Source organism: Rattus norvegicus, chromosome 1, assembly GCF_021556685.1.
Source record: "Rattus norvegicus strain SHRSP/BbbUtx chromosome 1, alternate assembly SHRSP_T2T, whole genome shotgun sequence".
Lineage (NCBI taxonomy): Eukaryota > Metazoa > Chordata > Mammalia > Rodentia > Muridae > Rattus > Rattus norvegicus.
In genome coordinates, this window is record NC_141534.1 from 79,196,620 (window position 1) to 79,217,979 (window position 21,360).

Consider the following 21,360-nt stretch of genomic DNA (forward strand, 5'->3'; position numbering starts at 1 on the left):
GTACAACAATGCCAAGCAACCAGAGCTTCCAGGGACTAAGCCACTACCTAAAGACTATACATGGACTGACCCTGGACTCTGACCCCATAGGTAGCAATGAATATCCTAGTAAGAGCACCAGTGGAAGGGGAAGCCCTGGGTCCTGCTAAGACTGAACCCACAGTGAACTAGTCTATGGGGGGAGGGCGGCAATGGGGGGAGGGTTGGGAGGGGAACACCCATAAGGAAGGGGAGGGGGGAGGGGATGTTTGCCCGGAAACCGGGAAAGGGAATAACACTCGAAATGTATATAAGAAATACTCAAGTTAATAAAAAAAAATGGGGTTCAACCCATTCAGAGCCTGCCCCACATGTGGCCCATACATATACAGCCACCCAATTAGACAAGATGGATGAAGCAGAGAAGTGCAGGCCGACAGGAACCGGATGTAGATGTCTCCTGAGAGACACAGCCAGAATACAGCAAATACAAAGGCGAAAGCCAGCAGCAAACCACTGAACTGAGAACAGGACACCCGTTGAAGGAATCAGAGAAAGGACTGAAGATCTTGAAGGGGCTCGAGACCCCAGATGAACAACAATGCAAGCAACCAGAGCTTCCAGGGACTGAGTCACTACCCAAAGACTATACATGGACTGACCCTGTACTCTGACCTCATAGGTAGCAATGAATAGCCTAGTAAGAGCAGCAGTGGAAGGGGAAGCCCTTGGTCCTGCCAAGACTGAACACCTAGTGAACGTGATTGTTGGGGGGAGGGTGGTAATGGGGGGAGGATAGGAGGGGAACACATATATAGAGGGGGACGGGGAGGGGCAGAGGTTAGGGAAAGTTGGCCTGGAAACCGGGAATGGGAATAACAATCGGAATGTAAATAAAAAATACTCAAGGTAATGAAGATATATATGTATATATATCACATACCATGAGAAAATCAACATGTAGCCCAATGGGGAGAGCTGTTAAAGGACAGGCACAGAGACCTGTCACCGAGTGCTGAGAAACCCAACATTACCCTCCCACACCTCTGTGTCGACAAGTAGAGAAATTAACCTTGTACATATGTGTGTGGTATGTGATCACTGTTAGTGTTGATCAACATGTGTGTCATGTTGATGTTGGTGCCAGAGGTCAACTTCAGGTGTCCTTGATCAGGAAACATCTACCTTGAAACAAAGCCTTATTTTTAACTTTAACTTCATGCCTATGTGTGGGTATGTATGAGCCTTTTGCCAGCAGAGGACAGAGGTGTTGGGTTTCTTGGAGATGAACTTACACCCAGCTCTGAGCCACCTGATGTGGGTGCCCTTAAATCAACTCCAACCTGCATGAGCGCACAGAGGAATATGGAGGTCTAACTCACCTGACAGAAACCTACACAGCATGTGGCTGTAAGTGTAACCATCTTTACAGCCCACCCCTCCTGCAAACCTGGTGATTTCTGTTCCTCCTCTGATCCTTCTTCCTTCGGGGTTGCTTTATCATCTTTTTTTGGAGGAGTTGTTGGGCTTTCTGGAACAAAACAAAGAGTTAATGACTTATTGCCCATGTTGGGATGAAACGGTTCATGTCCGAACAACAGAGAGTGTTAGGCAAGCTTCTGCTCAGGTGATATCCATATAGAATTTGATGTCAGGCCCTATGTCTCTCAAGTACAGTAAGGCAGTAGAGAGAGGCAAAGATGCTCGCATCTGAACCCTAACATGTGCATTATCTCCTAGTTCCTTTGAGAGGCTTAGGGTGGGTGTCACACAAGGAGGAGCTGGGTCATAGGTAGTTAAGGTTCATCTTTGTTATTCATCCCCAATTCCTTCCAATTTCTGACCTGTAGAAGCAGCTTGTATGAGATTTAATTTGCGGGTAACTGATACTTGTAATTAGAGTTGTCTTCAGGTTTGTGTGTCTTGTTGTGGGTGCACAGATGCTCCCGATTGTCTACCTCCTCTTTAGAAATGTAACTAGGTTTGGAAAAGAATACATTTTATTGTTTGGGACATGTCCATGTATTCACACAGGTGCCCTAGGGAGCCAGAACAGGACCTTGAGCTCTGTGGAACTGGAGTTAAAGGCAGCTGTGAGCCACTTCTATGTGTGTGCTATAAGGGGAACAGGATTTTACTCTTCAAAGCAGAGATACCATCTCTATGAGCTTCCAATCCTGAGGGAACAGAGGGTGGGGAGGAGAGATATGAACTGCTATCCTTTGGACATGACGGAGCTGCTGGGCACATGAAATCATGCAGCTGAGACTCCCTGTGCAAACGTCAGACACTTAAAAATGTATAATAGTTTGGGTGCGGGCTCCTGAGGAAGTATCAGCATTTGGAGTTGCTGCTCTGCAGCAGCTCCTCCTCTTAGTTGCCACGGCTCTGTGTGTACATGCACGCTGGCAGGTCCATGTGCAAATTCTGTGACCATCGGTGGACCATAGGTTGACTTTTCATGTCTTTCTCAGTCACTCTCAGTCTTAACTTCTAAAGATGTATTTATCTTTAAGAATGCTCTTCCTGTACGGATGTCGCTGTACCCTGTGCCAGGCAGGCTATGCCTACTTAGACTACAAGAGGGCAAATTCCTTGACACTAGACTTACGGATATGGGCTGGCATGTGAGAACTGAAAACTGATTTTGCATTCTCCAAAACAGTAGGCAAGTGATGTTGACCCTCTGGGCCCTGTCTCTTGTCTCCAATCTTAGTTTTGGAGAGTCTCACTAAACCTGGATCTCACCATGGTAGCCTGGGCTGGGCAGCAAGCAGCAGGGATCCTCCTTGTCTCTGCCTCCTTGGTGGTTGTTTTATAGTCACATGCCCCTCCCACCAGCCCATCTAGATAGGTTATGGGAATGGAACTCTGGCCCAAGCACAGAAAGCATTTCTTTACTGAGCAAGACAAGCCTCCAGTTTCAACCTTATTAACAGTTATATACCCAAACACAGATGCAACTTAATGCCGTGCATATCAGTAACGTAGGTGATCATTTCCCTCTATGAAATTGTCAAGGCAATTTTAAAATTTATGATACAAACCAATGGAACCAAGAACTAGCACTCCACCTATCTAGGAGACACATTGAAAGTCATATACCCTGAAAGAAGCAACATGTCGCCCAATGGGGATAGCTGTTAAAGGACAGGCACAGAGAGCCGTCACCTAGTGCTGAGAAACCCAACATTACCCTCCCACACCTCTCTGTCGGTAAGTAGAAAAATTAACCTTGTACATATATGTGTGGTATGAGATCAGTGTTAATGTTGATCAACATGTGTGTCATGTTGATGTTGGTGCCAGAGGTCAACTCAGGTGTCCTTGATCAGGAAACATCTACCTTAAAACAAAGACTTATTTTTAACTTTAATTTCATGCCTATGAGTGGGTATGTATGAGCCTTTTGGCAGTAGAGGACAGAGGTTTTGGGTTTCTTGGAGATGAATTTATATACCCAGCTCTGAGCCACCTGATGTGGGTGCCCTGAAATCAACTCCAACCTGCCTGAGCGCACAGAAGAATATGGAGGTCTAACTCACCTGACAGAAACCTACACAGCATGTGTCTGTAAGTTTAACCATCTTTACATCCCACCCCTCCTGCAAACCTGGTGATTTCTGTTCCTTCTCTGATCCTTCTTCCTTCGGGGTTGCTTTGTCATCTTTTTTTGGAGGAGTTGTTAGGCTTTCTGCAACAAAAGATAGAGTTAATAACTTATTGCCCATGTTGGGATAAGAACAGTTCATGTTCAAACTACATAGAGTATTAAGGCAAGCTTCTGCTAAGGTTATATCCTTATAGCCTTTGTTGTCAGGCCCTTTGTCTCTCAAGCACGGTAAGGCAGTAGAGCGAGGCAAAGATGCTCCCATTTGAATCCTAACATGTGCATTGCCTCCTAGTTCTTTTGAGAGGCTTAGGGTGTGTGTCACAAGGAGGTGCTGGGTCATAGGCAGTTAAGGTTCATCTTTGTTATTCATCCCCAATTCCTTCCAATTTCTGACCTGTAGAAGCAGCTTGTATGGGATTTAATTTGCGGGTAACTGATACTTGTAATTAGGGTTGTCTTCAGGTTTGTGTGTCTTGTTGTGGGTGCACAGATGTTCCCGATTGTCTACTTCCTCTTTAGAAATGTAACTAGGTTTTGAAAAGAATACATTTTCAACCAAAAGTCATCAAAAAAGACAAGGAAGGACACTTTATATTCATCAAAGGAATAATCCACCAAGACAATCTCTCAGTCCTCGATATCGATGTCCAAATACAAGGGCACCTACATCCATAAAAGATACCTTACTAACACTCAAAGCACACAGTGCACCTCACACAATAATAGTGGGTGATTTCAACACCCCACTCTCATCAATGGACAAATCATGGAAGCAGAAATTGAAGAGAGACATAGACAGACTAAGCGAAGTCATGATCCAAATGGACTTAAAAGATATTTATAGAACATTTTATCCTAAAAGGAAAGGATTTACCTGCGTCTCACCACCTCCTGGTACTTTCTCTAAAATTGACCATACAATGGGTCATAAAAACAGGCCTCAACAGATACAGAAAGATAGAAATAATCCCATGCGTCCTATCAGACCACCACGGGCTAAAGCTGGTCTTCAATAACAATAAGGTAAGAACGCCCACATATACATGGAACTTTAACAGTGCTCTACTCATCAAGGATAACCTGGCCAAGGAAGAAATAAAGAAAGAAATTAAAGACTTCTTAGAATTTAATGAACAGGAAGTACAACATATCAAAACTTATGGGACACAATGAAAGCTGTGCTAAGAGGAAAACTCATAGCTCTGAGTGCCTGCAGAAAGAAACAGGAAAGAGCATATATCAGCAGCTTGACAGCACACCTAAAAGCTCTAGAACAAGAAGAATCAAATACACCCAGTAGAAGTAGAAGGCAGGAAATAATCAAACTCAGGGCTGAAATCAACCAAATAGAAACAAAAAGGACCATAGAAAGAATCAACAGAACCAAAAGTTGGTTCTTTGAGAAAGTCAACAAGATAGATAAACCCTTAGCCAGACTAACGAGAGGACACAGAGAGTGTGTCCAAATTAACAAAATCAGAAATGAAAAGGGAGACATAACTACAGAATCAGAGGAAATTAAAAAAATCATCAGATCCTACTACAAAAGCCAATATTCAACAAAACTTGAAAATCTGCAGGAAATGGACAATTTCCTAGACAGATACGAGGTACCGAAGTTAAATCAGGAACAGACAAACCAGTTAAACAATCCCATAACTCCTAATGAAATAGAAGCAGTCATTAAAGGCCTCCCAACCAAAAAGAGCCCAGGTCCAGACGGGTTCCGTGCAGAATTCTATCAGACCTTCACAGAAGACCTCATCACACCAATACTGTCCAAACTATTCCACAAAATTGAAGCTGATGAAGCGCTACCGTATTCCTTCTATGAAGCCACAATTACTCTTTTACCTAAACCACACAAAGACCCAACAAAGAAAGAGAACTTCAGACCAATTTCCCTCATGGATATCAACGCAAAAATACTCAATAAAATTCTGGCAAACCGAATCCAATATCACATCAAAACAATCATTCACCATGATCAAGTAGGCTTCATCCCAGGCATGCGGGGATGGTTTCATATATGGAAAACCATCAACGTGATCCATTATCTAAACAAACTGAAACAACAAAACCACAGGATCATTTCATTAGATGCTGAGAAAGCATTTGACAAAATTCAACACCCCTTCATGATAAAAGTCCTGGAAAGAATAGGAATTCAAGGCCCATACCTAGACATAGTAAAAGCCATATACAGCAAACCAGTAGCTAACATTAAACTAAATGGAGAGAAACTTGAAGCAATCCCACTAAAATCAGGGACTAGACAAGGCTGCCCACTCTCTCCCTACTTATTCAATATAGTTCTTGAAGTTCTAGCCAGAGCAATCAGACAACAAAAGGAGATCAAGGGGATACAGATTAGAAAAGAAGAAGTCAAAATATCACTAATTGCAGATGATATGATATAGTATATTTAAGTGATCCCAAAAGTTCCACCAGAGAACTACTACAGCTGATAAACAACTTCAGCAAAGTGGCTGGGTATAAAATTAACTCAAATAAATCAGTAGCCTTCCTCTACACAAAAGAGAAACAAGCCGAGAAAGAAATTAGGGAAACGACACCCTTCCTAATAGTCCCAAATAATAAAAAATATACCTCGGTGTGACTGTGACCAAGCAAGTAAAAGATCTGTATGATAAGATCTTTAAGCCTAGGAAGAAAGAAATTGAAGACATCAGAAGATGGAAAGATCTCCCATGCTCATGGATTGGCAGGATCAACATAGTAAAAATGGCCATTTTACCAAATGCGATCTACAGATTCAATGCAATCCCCATCAAAATACCAATCCAATGCTTCAGAGAGTTAGACAGAACAATTTGCAAATTCATCTGGAGTAACAAAAAACCCAGGATAGCTAAAACTATCCTCAACAATAAAGGGACTTCTGGGGAAATCACTATCCCTGAAGTCAAGCAGTATTACAGAGCAATAGTGATAAAAACTGCATGGTATTGGTACAGAGACAGACAGATAGACCAGTGGAATAGAACTGAAGACCCAGAAATGATCCCACACACCTATGGTCACTTGATTTTTGACAAAGGAGCCAAAACCATCCAATGGAAAAAAAAAAGATAGCATTTTCAGCAAATGATGCTGGTTCAACTGGAGGTCAGCATGTAGAAGAATGCAGATCGATCCATGCTTATCACCCCGTACAAAGCTTAAGTCCAAGTGGATCAAGGACCTCCACATCAAACCAGATACACTCAAACTAATAGAAGAAAAAGTGGGGAAGACTCTCGAACACATGGAGACTGGAGAAAATTTCCTGAAAAAACCAAACCAAACCAAACCAAACCAAACTCCAATGGCTTATGCTCTAAGATCAAGAATTGACAAATGGGATCTCCTAAAACTGCAAAGCTTCTGTAAGGCCAAGGGCACTGTGGTTAGGACAAAATGGCAACCAACAGATTGGGAAAAGCTCTTTACCAATCCTACAACAGACAGAGGGCTTATACCCAAAATACACAAAGAACTCAAGAAGTTAGACCGCAGGGAGACAAATAACCCTATTAAAAAATGGGGTTCCAAAATATGCCTCAACATATAAAAGAGACACGTGCTCCACTATGTTCATCGCAGCCTTATTTATAATAGCCAGAAGCTGGAAAGAACCCAGATGCCCTTCAACAGAGGAATGGATACAGAAAATGTGGTACATCTACACAATGGAATATTACTCAGCTATCAAAAACAACGAGTTTATGAAATTCGTAGGCAAATGGTTGGAACTGGAAAATATCATCCTGAGTGAGCTAACCCAATCACAGAAAGACATACATGGTATGCACTCATTGATAAGTGGCTATTAGCCCAAATGCTTGAATTACCCTAGATCCCTAGAACAAACGAAACTCAAGACGGATGATCAAAATGTGAATGCTTCACTCCTTCTTTAAATGAGGAAAAAGAATACCCTTGGCAGGGAAGGGAGAGGCAAAGATTAAAACAGAGACTGAAGGAACACCCATTCAGAGCCTGCCCCACATGTGGCCCATACATATACAGCCACCCAATTAGACAAGATGGATGAAGCAAAGAAGTGCAGACCGACAGGAGCCGGATGTAGATCGCTCCTGAGAGACACAGCCAGAATACAGCAAATATAGAGACGAATGCCAGCAGCAAACCACTGAACTGAGAATAGGTCCCCTATTGAAGGAATCAGAGAAAGAACTGGAAGAGCTTGAAGGGGCTCGAGACCCCAAAAGTACAACAATGCCAAGCAACCAGAGCTTCCAGGGACTAAGCCACTACCTAAAGACTATACATGGACTGACCCTGGACTCTGACCCCATAGGTAGCAATGAATATCCTAGTAAGAGCACCAGTGGAAGGGGAAGCCCTGGGTCCTGCTAAGACTGAACCCACAGTGAACTAGTCTATGGGGGGAGGGCGGCAATGGGGGGAGGGTTGGGAGGGGAACACCCATAAGGAAGGGGAGGGGGGAGGGGATGTTTGCCCGGAAACCGGGAAAGGGAATAACACTCGAAATGTATATAAGAAATACTCAAGTTAATAAAAAAAAATGGGGTTCAACCCATTCAGAGCCTGCCCCACATGTGGCCCATACATATACAGCCACCCAATTAGACAAGATGGATGAAGCAGAGAAGTGCAGGCCGACAGGAACCGGATGTAGATGTCTCCTGAGAGACACAGCCAGAATACAGCAAATACAAAGGCGAAAGCCAGCAGCAAACCACTGAACTGAGAACAGGACACCCGTTGAAGGAATCAGAGAAAGGACTGAAGATCTTGAAGGGGCTCGAGACCCCAGATGAACAACAATGCAAGCAACCAGAGCTTCCAGGGACTGAGTCACTACCCAAAGACTATACATGGACTGACCCTGTACTCTGACCTCATAGGTAGCAATGAATAGCCTAGTAAGAGCAGCAGTGGAAGGGGAAGCCCTTGGTCCTGCCAAGACTGAACACCTAGTGAACGTGATTGTTGGGGGGAGGGTGGTAATGGGGGGAGGATAGGAGGGGAACACATATATAGAGGGGGACGGGGAGGGGCAGAGGTTAGGGAAAGTTGGCCTGGAAACCGGGAATGGGAATAACAATCGGAATGTAAATAAAAAATACTCAAGGTAATGAAGATATATATGTATATATATCACATACCATGAGAAAATCAACATGTAGCCCAATGGGGAGAGCTGTTAAAGGACAGGCACAGAGACCTGTCACCGAGTGCTGAGAAACCCAACATTACCCTCCCACACCTCTGTGTCGACAAGTAGAGAAATTAACCTTGTACATATGTGTGTGGTATGTGATCACTGTTAGTGTTGATCAACATGTGTGTCATGTTGATGTTGGTGCCAGAGGTCAACTTCAGGTGTCCTTGATCAGGAAACATCTACCTTGAAACAAAGCCTTATTTTTAACTTTAACTTCATGCCTATGTGTGGGTATGTATGAGCCTTTTGCCAGCAGAGGACAGAGGTGTTGGGTTTCTTGGAGATGAACTTACACCCAGCTCTGAGCCACCTGATGTGGGTGCCCTTAAATCAACTCCAACCTGCATGAGCGCACAGAGGAATATGGAGGTCTAACTCACCTGACAGAAACCTACACAGCATGTGGCTGTAAGTGTAACCATCTTTACAGCCCACCCCTCCTGCAAACCTGGTGATTTCTGTTCCTCCTCTGATCCTTCTTCCTTCGGGGTTGCTTTATCATCTTTTTTTGGAGGAGTTGTTGGGCTTTCTGGAACAAAACAAAGAGTTAATGACTTATTGCCCATGTTGGGATGAAACGGTTCATGTCCGAACAACAGAGAGTGTTAGGCAAGCTTCTGCTCAGGTGATATCCATATAGAATTTGATGTCAGGCCCTATGTCTCTCAAGTACAGTAAGGCAGTAGAGAGAGGCAAAGATGCTCGCATCTGAACCCTAACATGTGCATTATCTCCTAGTTCCTTTGAGAGGCTTAGGGTGGGTGTCACACAAGGAGGAGCTGGGTCATAGGTAGTTAAGGTTCATCTTTGTTATTCATCCCCAATTCCTTCCAATTTCTGACCTGTAGAAGCAGCTTGTATGAGATTTAATTTGCGGGTAACTGATACTTGTAATTAGAGTTGTCTTCAGGTTTGTGTGTCTTGTTGTGGGTGCACAGATGCTCCCGATTGTCTACCTCCTCTTTAGAAATGTAACTAGGTTTGGAAAAGAATACATTTTATTGTTTGGGACATGTCCATGTATTCACACAGGTGCCCTAGGGAGCCAGAACAGGACCTTGAGCTCTGTGGAACTGGAGTTAAAGGCAGCTGTGAGCCACTTCTATGTGTGTGCTATAAGGGGAACAGGATTTTACTCTTCAAAGCAGAGATACCATCTCTATGAGCTTCCAATCCTGAGGGAACAGAGGGTGGGGAGGAGAGATATGAACTGCTATCCTTTGGACATGACGGAGCTGCTGGGCACATGAAATCATGCAGCTGAGACTCCCTGTGCAAACGTCAGACACTTAAAAATGTATAATAGTTTGGGTGCGGGCTCCTGAGGAAGTATCAGCATTTGGAGTTGCTGCTCTGCAGCAGCTCCTCCTCTTAGTTGCCACGGCTCTGTGTGTACATGCACGCTGGCAGGTCCATGTGCAAATTCTGTGACCATCGGTGGACCATAGGTTGACTTTTCATGTCTTTCTCAGTCACTCTCAGTCTTAACTTCTAAAGATGTATTTATCTTTAAGAATGCTCTTCCTGTACGGATGTCGCTGTACCCTGTGCCAGGCAGGCTATGCCTACTTAGACTACAAGAGGGCAAATTCCTTGACACTAGACTTACGGATATGGGCTGGCATGTGAGAACTGAAAACTGATTTTGCATTCTCCAAAACAGTAGGCAAGTGATGTTGACCCTCTGGGCCCTGTCTCTTGTCTCCAATCTTAGTTTTGGAGAGTCTCACTAAACCTGGATCTCACCATGGTAGCCTGGGCTGGGCAGCAAGCAGCAGGGATCCTCCTTGTCTCTGCCTCCTTGGTGGTTGTTTTATAGTCACATGCCCCTCCCACCAGCCCATCTAGATAGGTTATGGGAATGGAACTCTGGCCCAAGCACAGAAAGCATTTCTTTACTGAGCAAGACAAGCCTCCAGTTTCAACCTTATTAACAGTTATATACCCAAACACAGATGCAACTTAATGCCGTGCATATCAGTAACGTAGGTGATCATTTCCCTCTATGAAATTGTCAAGGCAATTTTAAAATTTATGATACAAACCAATGGAACCAAGAACTAGCACTCCACCTATCTAGGAGACACATTGAAAGTCATATACCCTGAAAGAAGCAACATGTCGCCCAATGGGGATAGCTGTTAAAGGACAGGCACAGAGAGCCGTCACCTAGTGCTGAGAAACCCAACATTACCCTCCCACACCTCTCTGTCGGTAAGTAGAAAAATTAACCTTGTACATATATGTGTGGTATGAGATCAGTGTTAATGTTGATCAACATGTGTGTCATGTTGATGTTGGTGCCAGAGGTCAACTCAGGTGTCCTTGATCAGGAAACATCTACCTTAAAACAAAGACTTATTTTTAACTTTAATTTCATGCCTATGAGTGGGTATGTATGAGCCTTTTGGCAGTAGAGGACAGAGGTTTTGGGTTTCTTGGAGATGAATTTATATACCCAGCTCTGAGCCACCTGATGTGGGTGCCCTGAAATCAACTCCAACCTGCCTGAGCGCACAGAAGAATATGGAGGTCTAACTCACCTGACAGAAACCTACACAGCATGTGTCTGTAAGTTTAACCATCTTTACATCCCACCCCTCCTGCAAACCTGGTGATTTCTGTTCCTTCTCTGATCCTTCTTCCTTCGGGGTTGCTTTGTCATCTTTTTTTGGAGGAGTTGTTAGGCTTTCTGCAACAAAAGATAGAGTTAATAACTTATTGCCCATGTTGGGATAAGAACAGTTCATGTTCAAACTACATAGAGTATTAAGGCAAGCTTCTGCTAAGGTTATATCCTTATAGCCTTTGTTGTCAGGCCCTTTGTCTCTCAAGCACGGTAAGGCAGTAGAGCGAGGCAAAGATGCTCCCATTTGAATCCTAACATGTGCATTGCCTCCTAGTTCTTTTGAGAGGCTTAGGGTGTGTGTCACAAGGAGGTGCTGGGTCATAGGCAGTTAAGGTTCATCTTTGTTATTCATCCCCAATTCCTTCCAATTTCTGACCTGTAGAAGCAGCTTGTATGGGATTTAATTTGCGGGTAACTGATACTTGTAATTAGGGTTGTCTTCAGGTTTGTGTGTCTTGTTGTGGGTGCACAGATGTTCCCGATTGTCTACTTCCTCTTTAGAAATGTAACTAGGTTTTGAAAAGAATACATTTTCAACCAAAAGTCATCAAAAAAGACAAGGAAGGACACTTTATATTCATCAAAGGAATAATCCACCAAGACAATCTCTCAGTCCTCGATATCGATGTCCAAATACAAGGGCACCTACATCCATAAAAGATACCTTACTAACACTCAAAGCACACAGTGCACCTCACACAATAATAGTGGGTGATTTCAACACCCCACTCTCATCAATGGACAAATCATGGAAGCAGAAATTGAAGAGAGACATAGACAGACTAAGCGAAGTCATGATCCAAATGGACTTAAAAGATATTTATAGAACATTTTATCCTAAAAGGAAAGGATTTACCTGCGTCTCACCACCTCCTGGTACTTTCTCTAAAATTGACCATACAATGGGTCATAAAAACAGGCCTCAACAGATACAGAAAGATAGAAATAATCCCATGCGTCCTATCAGACCACCACGGGCTAAAGCTGGTCTTCAATAACAATAAGGTAAGAACGCCCACATATACATGGAACTTTAACAGTGCTCTACTCATCAAGGATAACCTGGCCAAGGAAGAAATAAAGAAAGAAATTAAAGACTTCTTAGAATTTAATGAACAGGAAGTACAACATATCAAAACTTATGGGACACAATGAAAGCTGTGCTAAGAGGAAAACTCATAGCTCTGAGTGCCTGCAGAAAGAAACAGGAAAGAGCATATATCAGCAGCTTGACAGCACACCTAAAAGCTCTAGAACAAGAAGAAGCAAATACACCCAGTAGAAGTAGAAGGCAGGAAATAATCAAACTCAGGGCTGAAATCAACCAAATAGAAACAAAAAGGACCATAGAAAGAATCAACAGAACCAAAAGTTGGTTCTTTGAGAAAGTCAACAAGATAGATAAACCCTTAGCCAGACTAACGAGAGGACACAGAGAGTGTGTCCAAATTAACAAAATCAGAAATGAAAAGGGAGACATAACTACAGAATCAGAGGAAATTAAAAAAATCATCAGATCCTACTACAAAAGCCAATATTCAACAAAACTTGAAAATCTGCAGGAAATGGACAATTTCCTAGACAGATACGAGGTACCGAAGTTAAATCAGGAACAGACAAACCAGTTAAACAATCCCATAACTCCTAATGAAATAGAAGCAGTCATTAAAGGCCTCCCAACCAAAAAGAGCCCAGGTCCAGACGGGTTCCGTGCAGAATTCTATCAGACCTTCACAGAAGACCTCATCACACCAATACTGTCCAAACTATTCCACAAAATTGAAGCTGATGAAGCGCTACCGTATTCCTTCTATGAAGCCACAATTACTCTTTTACCTAAACCACACAAAGACCCAACAAAGAAAGAGAACTTCAGACCAATTTCCCTTATGGATATCAACGCAAAAATACTCAATAAAATTCTGGCAAACCGAATCCAATATCACATCAAAACAATCATTCACCATGATCAAGTAGGCTTCATCCCAGGCATGCAGGGATGGTTTCATATATGGAAAACCATCAACGTGATCCATTATCTAAACAAACTGAAACAACAAAACCACAGGATCATTTCATTAGATGCTGAGAAAGCATTTGACAAAATTCAACACCCCTTCATGATAAAAGTCCTGGAAAGAATAGGAATTCAAGGCCCATACCTAGACATAGTAAAAGCCATATACAGCAAACCAGTAGCTAACATTAAACTAAATGGAGAGAAACTTGAAGCAATCCCACTAAAATCAGGGACTAGACAAGGCTGCCCACTCTCTCCCTACTTATTCAATATAGTTCTTGAAGTTCTAGCCAGAGCAATCAGACAACAAAAGGAGATCAAGGGGATACAGATTAGAAAAGAAGAAGTCAAAATATCACTAATTGCAGATGATAGGATATAGTATATTTAAGTGATCCCAAAAGTTCCACCAGAGAACTACTACAGCTGATAAACAACTTCAGCAAAGTGGCTGGGTATAAAATTAACTCAAATAAATCAGTAGCCTTCCTCTACACAAAAGAGAAACAAGCCGAGAAAGAAATTAGGGAAACGACACCCTTCCTAATAGTCCCAAATAATAAAAAATATACCTCGGTGTGACTGTGACCAAGCAAGTAAAAGATCTGTATGATAAGATCTTTAAGCCTCTGAAGAAAGAAATTGAAGACATCAGAAGATGGAAAGATCTCCCATGCTCATGGATTGGCAGGATCAACATAGTAAAAATGGCCATTTTACCAAATGCGATCTACAGATTCAATGCAATCCCCATCAAAATACCAATCCAATGCTTCAGAGAGTTAGACAGAACAATTTGCAAATTCATCTGGAGTAACAAAAAACCCAGGATAGCTAAAACTATCCTCAACAATAAAGGGACTTCTGGGGAAATCACTATCCCTGAAGTCAAGCAGTATTACAGAGCAATAGTGATAAAAACTGCATGGTATTGGTACAGAGACAGACAGATAGACCAGTGGAATAGAACTGAAGACCCAGAAATGATCCCACACACCTATGGTCACTTGATTTTTGACAAAGGAGCCAAAACCATCCAATGGAAAAAAAAAGATAGCATTTTCAGCAAATGATGCTGGTTCAACTGGAGGTCAGCATGTAGAAGAATGCAGATCGATCCATGCTTATCACCCCGTACAAAGCTTAAGTCCAAGTGGATCAAGGACCTCCACATCAAACCAGATACACTCAAACTAATAGAAAAAAAAGTGGGGAAGACTCTCGAACACATGGAGACTGGAGAAAATTTCCTGAAAAAACCACACCAAACCAAACCAAACCAAACACCAATGGCTTATGCTCTAAGATCAAGAATCGACAAATGGGATCTCCTAAAACTGCAAAGCTTCTGTAAGGCCAAGGGCACTGTGGTTAGGACAAAATGGCAACCAACAGATTGGGAAAAGCTCTTTACCAATCCTACAACAGACAGAGGGCTTATACCCAAAATACACAAAGAACTCAAGAAGTTAGACCGCAGGGAGACAAATAACCCTATTAAAAAATGGGGTTCAACCCATTCAGAGCCTGCCCCACATGTGGCCCATACATATACAGCCACCCAATTAGACAAGATGGATGAAGCAGAGAAGTGCAGGCCGACAGGAACCGGATGTAGATGTCTCCTGAGAGACACAGCCAGAATACAGCAAATACAAAGGCGAAAGCCAGCAGCAAACCACTGAACTGAGAACAGGACCCCCGTTGAAGGAATCAGAGAAAGGACTGAAGATCTTGAAGGGGCTCGAGACCCCAGATGAACAACAATGCAAGCAACCAGAGCTTCCAGGGACTGAGTCACTACCCAAAGACTATACATGGACTGACCCTGTACTCTAACCTCATAGGTAGCAATGAATAGCCTAGTAAGAGCAGCAGTGGAAGGGGAAGCCCTTGGTCCTGCCAAGACTGAACACCTAGTGAACGTGATTGTTGGGGGGAGGGTGGTAATGGGGGGAGGATAGGAGGGGAACACATATATAGAGGGGGACGGGGAGGGGCAGAGGTTAGGGAAAGTTGGCCTGGAAACCGGGAATGGGAATAACAATCGGAATGTAAATAAAAAATACTCAAGGTAATGAAGATATATATGTATATATATCACATACCATGAGAAAATCAACATGTAGCCCAATGGGGAGAGCTGTTAAAGGACAGGCACAGAGACCTGTCACCGAGTGCTGAGAAACCCAACATTACCCTCCCACACCTCTGTGTCGAGAAGTAGAGAAATTAACCTTGTACATATGTGTGTGGTATGTGATCACTGTTAATGTTGATCAACATGTGTGTCATGTTGATGTTGGGGCCAGAGGTCAACTTCAGGTGTCCTTGATCAGGAAACATCTACCTTGAAACAAAGCCTTATTTTTAACTTTAACTTCATGCCTATGTGTGGGTATGTATGAGCCTTTTGCCAGCAGAGGACAGAGGTATTGGGTTTCTTGGAGATGAATTTACACCCAGCTCTGAGCCACCTGATGTGGGTGCCCTTAAATCAACTCCAACCTGCATGAGCGCACAGAGGAATATGGAGGTCTAACTCACCTGACAGAAACCTACACAGCATGTGGCTGTAAGTGTAACCATCTTTACAGCCCACCCCTCCTGCAAACCTGGTGATTTCTGTTCCTCCTCTGATCCTTCTTCCTTCGGGGTTGCTTTATCATCTTTTTTTGGAGGAGTTGTTGGGCTTTCTGGAACAAAACAAAGAGTTAATGACTTATTGCCCATGTTGGGATGAAACGGTTCATGTCCGAACGACAGAGAGTGTTAGGCAAGCTTCTGCTCAGGTGATATCCATATAGAATTTGATGTCAGGCCCTATGTCTCTCAAGTACAGTAAGGCAGTAGAGAGAGGCAAAGATGCTCACATCTGAACCCTAACATGTGCATTATCTCCTAGTTCCTTTGAGAGGCTTAGGGTGGGTGTCACACAAGGAGGAGCTGGGTCATAGGTAGTTAAGGTTCATCTTTGTTATTCATCCCCAATCCCTTCCAATTTCTGACCTGTAGAAGCAGCTTGTATGAGATTTAATTTGCGGGTAACTGATACTTGTAATTAGAGTTGTCTTCAGGTTTGTGTGTCTTGTTGTGGGTGCACAGATGCTCCCGATTGTCTACCTCCTCTTTAGAAATGTAACTAGGTTTGGAAAAGAATACATTTTATTGTTTGGGACATGTCCATGTATTCACACAGGTGCCGTAGGGAGCCAGAACAGGACATTGAGCTCTGTGGAACTGGAGTTAAAGGCAGCTGTGAGCCACACTTCTATGTGTGTGCTATAAGGGGAACAGGATTTTACTCTTCAAAGCAGAGATACCATCTCTATGAGCTTCCAATCCTGAGGGAACAGAGGGTGGGGAGGAGAGATATGAACTGCTATCCTTTGGACATGACGGAGCTGCTGGGCACATGAAATCATGCAGCTGAGACTCCCTGTGCAAACGTCAGACACTTAAAATTGTATAATAGTTTGGGTGCGGGCTCCTGAGGAAGTATCAGCATTTGGAGTTGCTGCTCTGCAGCAGCTCCTCCTCTTAGTTGCCACGGCTCTGTGTGTACATGCACGCTGGCAGGTCCATGTGCAAATTCTGTGACCATCGGTGGACCATAGGTTGACTTTTCATGTCTTTCTCAGTCACTCTCAGTCTTAACTTCTAAAGATGTATTTATCTTTAAGAATGCTCTTCCTGTACGGATGTCGCTGTACCCTGTGCCAGGCAGGCTATGCCTACTTAGACTACAAGAGGGCAAATTCCTTGACACTAGACTTACGGATATGAGCTGGCATGTGAGAACTGAAAACTGATTTTGCATTCTCCAAAACAGTAGGCAAGTGATGTTGACCCTCCGGGCCCTGTCTCTTGTCTCCAATCTTAGTTTTGGAGAGTCTCACTAAACCTGGATCTCACCATGGTAGCCTGGGCTGGGCAGCAAGCAGCAGGGATCCTCCTTGTCTCTGCCTCCTTGGTGGTTGTTTTATAGTCACATGCCCCTCCCACCAGCCCATCTAGATAGGTTATGGGAATGGAACTCTGGCCCAAGCACAGAAAGCATTTCTTTACTGAGCAAGACAAGCCTCCAGTTTCAACCTTATTAACAGTTATATACCCAAACACAGATGCAACTTAATGCCGTGCATATCAGTAACGTAGGTGATCATTTCCCTCTATGAAATTGTCAAGGCAATTTTAAAATTTATGATACAAACCAATGGAACCAAGAACTAGCACTCCACCTATCTAGGAGACACATTGAAAGTCATATACCCTGAAAGAAGCAACATGTCGCCCAATGGGGATAGCTGTTGAAGGACAGGCACAGAGAGCTGTCACCTAGTGCTGAGAAACCCAACATTACCCTCCCACACCTCTCTGTCGGTAAGTAGAAAAATTAACCTGTACATATGTGTGTGGTATGAGATCAGTGTTAATGTTGATCAACATGTGTGTCATGTTGATGTTGGTGCCAGAGGTCAACTCAGGTGTCCTTGATCAGGAAACATCTACCTTAAAACAAAGACTTATTTTTAACTTTAATTTCATGCCTATGAGTTGGTATGTATGAGCCTTTTGGCAGTAGAGGACAGAGGTTTTGGGTTTCTTGGAGATGAAATTTATATACCCAGCTCTGAGCCACCTGATGTGGGTGCCCTGAAATCAACTCCAACCTGCCTGAGCGCACAGAAGAATATGGAGGTCTAACTCACCTGACAGAAACCTACACAGCATGTGTCTGTAAGTTTAACCATCTTTACATCCCACCCCTCCTGCAAACCTGGTGATTTCTGTTCCTTCTCTGATCTTTCTTCCTCCGGGGTTGCTTTGTCATCTTTTTTTGGAGGAGTTGTGCTTTCTGTAACAAAAGATAGAGTTAATAACTTATTGCCCATGTTGGGATAAGAACAGTTCATGTTCAAACTACATAGAGTATTAAGGCAAGCTTCTGCTAAGGTTATATCCTTATAGCCTTTGTTGTCAGGCCCTTTGTCTCTCAAGCACGGTAAGGCAGTAGAGCGAGGCAAAGATGCTCCCATTTGAATCCTAACATGTGCATTGCCTCCTAGTTCTTTTGAGAGGCTTAGGGTGTGTGTCACAAGGAGGTGCTGGGTCATAGGCAGTTAAGGTTCATCTTTGTTATTCATCCCCAATTCCTTCCAATTTCTGACCTGTAGAAGCAGCTTGTATGAGATTTAATTTGCGGGTAACTGATACTTGTAATTAGGGTTGTCTTCAGGTTTGTGTGTCTTGTTGTGGGTGCACAGATGTTCCCGATTGTCTACTTCCTCTTTAGAAATGTAACTAGGTTTTGAAAAGAATAAATTTTCAACCAAAAGTCATCAAAAAAGACAAGGAAGGACACTTCATATTCATCAAAGGAATAATCCACCAAGACAATCTCTCAGTCCTCGATATCGATGTCCAAATACAAGGGCACCTACATCCATAAAAGATACCTTACTAACACTCAAAGCACACAGTGCACCTCACACAATAATAGTGGGTGATTTCAACACCCCACTCTCATCAATGGACAAATCATGGAAGCAGAAATTGAAGAGAGACTTAGACAGACTAAGCGAAGTCATGATCCAAATGGACTTAAAAGATATTTATAGAACATTCTATCCTAAAAGGAAAGGATTTACCTGCGTCTCACCACCTCCTGGTACTTTCTCTAAAATTGACCATATAATGGGTCATAAAAACAGGCCTCAACAGATACAGAAAGATAGAAATAATCCCATGCGTCCTATCAGACCACCACGGGCTAAAGCTGGTCTTCAATAACAATAAGGTAAGAACGCCCACATATACATGGAACTTTAACAGTGCTCTACTCATCAAGGATAACCTGGCCAAGGAAGAAATAAAGAAAGAAATTAAAGACTTCTTAGAATTTAATGAAAAGGAAGTACAACATATCAAAACTTATGGGACACAATGAAAGCTGTGCTAAGAGGAAAACTCATAGCTCTGAGTGCCTGCAGAAAGAAACAGGAAAGAGCATATATCAGCAGCTTGACAGCACACCTAAAAGCTCTAGAACAAGAAGAAGCAAATACACCCAGTAGAAGTAGAAGGCAGGAAATAATCAAACTCAGGGCTGAAATCAACCAAATAGAAACAAAAAGGACCATAGAAAGAATCAACAGAACCAAAAGTTGGTTCTTTGAGAAAGTCAATAAGATAGATAAACCCTTAGCCAGACTAACGAGAGGACACAGAGAGTGTGTCCAAATTAACAAAATCAGAAATGAAAAGGGAGACATAACTACAGAATCAGAGGAAATTAAAAAAATCATCAGATCCTACTACAAAAGCCAATATTCAACAAAACTTGAAAATCTGCAGGAAATGGACAATTTCCTAGACAGATACGAGGTACCGAAGTTAAATCAGGAACAGACAAACCAGTTAAACAATCCCATAACTCCTAATGAAATAGAAGCAGTCATTAAAGGCCTCCCAACCAAAAAGAGCCCAGGTCCAGACGGGTTCCGTGCAGAATTCTATCAGACCTTCACAGAAGACCTCATCACACCAATACTGTCCAAACTATTCCACAAAATTGAAGCTGATGAAGCGCTACCGTATTCCTTCTATGAAGCCACAATTACTCTTTTACCTAAACCACACAAAGACCCAACAAAGAAAGAGAACTTCAGACCAATTTCCCTTATGGATATCAACGCAAAAATACTCAATAAAATTCTGGCAAACCGAATCCAATATCACATCAAAACAATCATTCACCATGATCAAGTAGGCTTCATCCCAGGCATGCAGGGATGGTTTCATATATGGAAAACCATCAACGTGATCCATTATCTAAACAAACTGAAACAACAAAACCACAGGATCATTTCATTAGATGCTGAGAAAGCATTTGACAAAATTCAACACCCCTTCATGATAAAAGTCCTGGAAAGAATAGGAATTCAAGGCCCATACCTAGACATAGTAAAAGCCATATACAGCAAACCAGTAGCTAACATTAAACTAAATGGAGAGAAACTTGAAGCAATCCCACTAAAATCAGGGACTAGACAAGGCTGCCCACTCTCTCCCTACTTATTCAATATAGTTCTTGAAGTTCTAGCCAGAGCAATCAGACAACAAAAGGAGATCAAGGGGATACAGATTAGAAAAGAAGAAGTCAAAATATCACTAATTGCAGATGATAGGATATAGTATATTTAAGTGATCCCAAAAGTTCCACCAGAGAACTACTACAGCTGATAAACAACTTCAGCAAAGTGGCTGGGTATAAAATTAACTCAAATAAATCAGTAGCCTTCCTCTACACAAAAGAGAAACAAGCCGAGAAAGAAATTAGGGAAACGACACCCTTCCTAATAGTCCCAAATAATAAAAAATATACCTCGGTGTGACTGTGACCAAGCAAGTAAAAGATCTGTATGATAAGATCTTTAAGCCTCTGAAGAAAGAAATTGAAGACATCAGAAGATGGAAAGATCTCCCATGCTCATGGATTGGCAGGATCAACATAGTAAAAATGGCCATTTTACCAAATGCGATCTACAGATTCAATGCAATCCCCATCAAAATACCAATCCAATGCTTCAGAGAGTTAGACAGAACAATTTGCAAATTCATCTGGAGTAACAAAAAACCCAGGATAGCTAAAACTATCCTCAACAATAAAGGGACTTCTGGGGAAATCACTATCCCTGAAGTCAAGCAGTATTACAGAGCAATAGTGATAAAAACTGCATGGTATTGGTACAGAGACAGACAGATAGACCAGTGGAATAGAACTGAAGACCCAGAAATGATCCCACACACCTATGGTCACTTGATTTTTGACAAAGGAGCCAAAACCATCCAATGGAAAAAAAAAGATAGCATTTTCAGCAAATGATGCTGGTTCAACTGGA

The 21,360-nt window shown here is 42.6% G+C and overlaps 1 protein-coding gene across 1 annotated transcript in view; it reads right to left on the reverse strand.

Moving 5' to 3' along the window:
• Positions 1 to 21,360, reverse strand: part of Nlrp5 (NLR family, pyrin domain containing 5) — a 270,742-nt gene that overhangs the window by 167,884 nt on the left and 81,498 nt on the right. The window contains exons 17-22 of the mRNA XM_087603010.1: positions 18,237 to 18,314; positions 16,072 to 16,152; positions 11,419 to 11,499; positions 9,256 to 9,336; positions 3,593 to 3,673; positions 1,430 to 1,510 (exon numbers count right to left, since the gene is read on the reverse strand). Of these exons, the coding sequence (XP_087459136.1) occupies positions 1,430 to 1,510; positions 3,593 to 3,673; positions 9,256 to 9,336; positions 11,419 to 11,499; positions 16,072 to 16,152; positions 18,237 to 18,314 (483 nt within the window). The remainder of the gene's footprint in view (positions 1 to 1,429; positions 1,511 to 3,592; positions 3,674 to 9,255; positions 9,337 to 11,418; positions 11,500 to 16,071; positions 16,153 to 18,236; positions 18,315 to 21,360) is intronic.